The 2,473-nt window shown below is 25.4% G+C and overlaps 1 protein-coding gene across 1 annotated transcript; it reads right to left on the bottom strand.

The window, feature by feature from the left end:
- Window positions 1–1,042: 1,042 nt before the first annotated feature.
- Window positions 1,043–2,473, bottom strand: LOC112637487. The gene is made up of 2 exons (XM_025407312.1): window positions 2,074–2,473; window positions 1,043–1,526 (listed from the first exon to the last, which is right to left on the bottom strand). The coding sequence occupies exons 1-2, from the start codon at window positions 2,361–2,363 to the stop codon at window positions 1,154–1,156; spliced, it is 663 nt and encodes a 220-aa protein (XP_025263097.1). The 5' UTR covers window positions 2,364–2,473; the 3' UTR covers window positions 1,043–1,153.

Below are 2,473 nucleotides of genomic sequence, written 5' to 3'. Positions count from 1 at the left end.
ACGATTCCATTGATATCGATTCTCAACTAGATTTTCAGAAATGTTTAAAGAGTGTTTATTTGGAGAAAATCGCTAATGCCATTAAATATAAAAATAATATATGACAATAATAATATTAAATAATATATAAAATATACATATATACATATATACACACATATATATATGTATGTATATATATATATATATATATATATAACTTATATATATTATTTAATATATAAATATAAATATATATATATATTAATATTATTTATATTATTTATTAATATTATTTAATATATATGTTATATATTAAATAATATATTATAAATAATATAAATTATATAAATAATATATAAATTTCAAAATAATATAATAAATATAAAAATAATATAACATTAGTCACAACACAACTTCGCACAATGCATGTGAGCTGAACTTTGATGTTAATGAGGGGGGGCAGGTATTTAATTAAAATGTAAGAGTATTATGTCTGATAAAAATAATAAATTGTAAATTTATTAATGAAAATATTAATTTTTCTGATATTAATATATATATATATATATATATATATATATATATATATATAATATATAATGATGAAATGAGGGGATTGATAGATTTTAATTTTAGGGGTATATTATTATTGAGTATAAAGAATATAAATATATTTATTTATTTAATTTATACTAAGTAGGTAGAAAAAAATATATGAAAAAGATTGTTAGTTTAATGAGTATAAATTATTTATTTAAAGTTTAAGTGGAAGAATGTAATAATAAGTTATATTTTGTGATGTTATTTATTTTGTTTATTTGATATATATTAATGAAAAAAGTTAGAGTCGAATTATTAACTGATCATTATCGGGAATAACCTAATTCAGTCGAAGTTCATAGAGTTCCCCATTACCGCGATTATCAAAGCTCTTCTCGTCTTAATCGATAGCTAATGCTCCGTCTATCTATTCAGATGTCAATGGTTTGAATTATTAGTTAAAAATTCTTTTCATTGTTTTCATTGTTTTTATCAATACTTTCAATGATATAAACAGGAGAGTGTCTCGATTACAATGTAATGATACAAAGTATCAGAAATCAAATCTAGAGACCGAACTTGTGTGTGTAGACGTTGAAGCGATGTTATGGTGTTGCTTCGTGCAATATCACTAATTATCTTCGTCACCTTTTGTATTATGACTGATTTTACGGCGTTTACTGGCACGTTCTGGAAGGCTGCTATCAGAAAGGTCAGATGTTGGTGACTGTGGATTCACGGTCGATGCAGCATCTACATCTTCTATTTGCCAAATATAATTATCCAAACTGTCAAGTTCTTGCATCAGTTCAGATTGGCCAGATTCTGATGGCTCTAGATTGCTGCTCGATATCCCTGGATTGCTGCTCGATGTCCCTGGATTGCTGCTCGATGCAACATCAGGATTTACAGGATTTACAGGATCTACAGGATTTACAGGATCTACAGGATTTACAGGATTTACAGGATCTACAGGATCTACAAGATCATTCGATGGAATTAATCTGTTAGAACATAAAAAATAATTGTATTAATTAATACATAAAATATAGCTTCAATTATATGCATAATACAATATATATCATTAAATTTTTCAACTATTATTTTTTAATGACAAAAAATACTTTTATTATTAAAATATTATCAAAAACTTGAGTATTCTTAAAAATTTTATATCAAAAAACCAAAATTTTCGATCGATTATTTAAAAAGAAATTCTTTATACTTATATTCACAATTTATATTTACATAAAGTTTCACAAATTCTCTCTCTCTCTCTCTCTCAATTATCGAAATACTAAACTAATAAATTTTATATTTATTTATATATGTAATATATAAATATTTTTATGCGGTAACACCTAACAATAAGTTAAATTGACTCAAATATATATACCAAATATTTATCGTAAATACATACTATGTGTGCTAAATATATGAATTTTATAGTTTTATATCCATGATTCTCTTTTGTTATTATGATGCAATAGTATATATAAATGATTCAAAATAGGTAAATTAATAAAATTTGAGTTTTGCCGTTTTTCTTACCCTTTTGGTAGTATATCCAAAGGTAAATGTAGTTTATTTTTATCCGAAGGTGAATCGGATCCGGAGGCAATGTCGGATTGATGAACTTGGATAATATGATTTAGCATAATGCATAGATTACTACGTTCAAACTCATGATGTTCACATTTCTTACACGATTTTGTTCTTTTTATCGATCCTTGTTCCTCAGTCAGGTCATAATAATTCTCGAGGTTCGTGTCTCGCCAGCTTCGAAGACGTTCCCATTCACTTTCCGTAACGTTATGTTCGTCTTCTAAATGTGTTTTCATATTTTCGGATTTTATATATATTCGAAGCTCTGTTTCATATGAATCACAAAATTTACACTTTATATTAATGCTTGTTGTACTATGAGTTGAGCATTTCACCCTTCTAAAGA

This window comes from Camponotus floridanus, unplaced genomic scaffold (assembly GCF_003227725.1).
Source record: "Camponotus floridanus strain SB8 unplaced genomic scaffold, Cflo_v7.5 scaffold17, whole genome shotgun sequence".
Taxonomy (NCBI): domain Eukaryota; kingdom Metazoa; phylum Arthropoda; class Insecta; order Hymenoptera; family Formicidae; genus Camponotus; species Camponotus floridanus.
The sequence above is the reverse complement of the archived record's forward strand: the minus strand, read 5'-3'. Positions and strand labels throughout refer to the sequence as shown.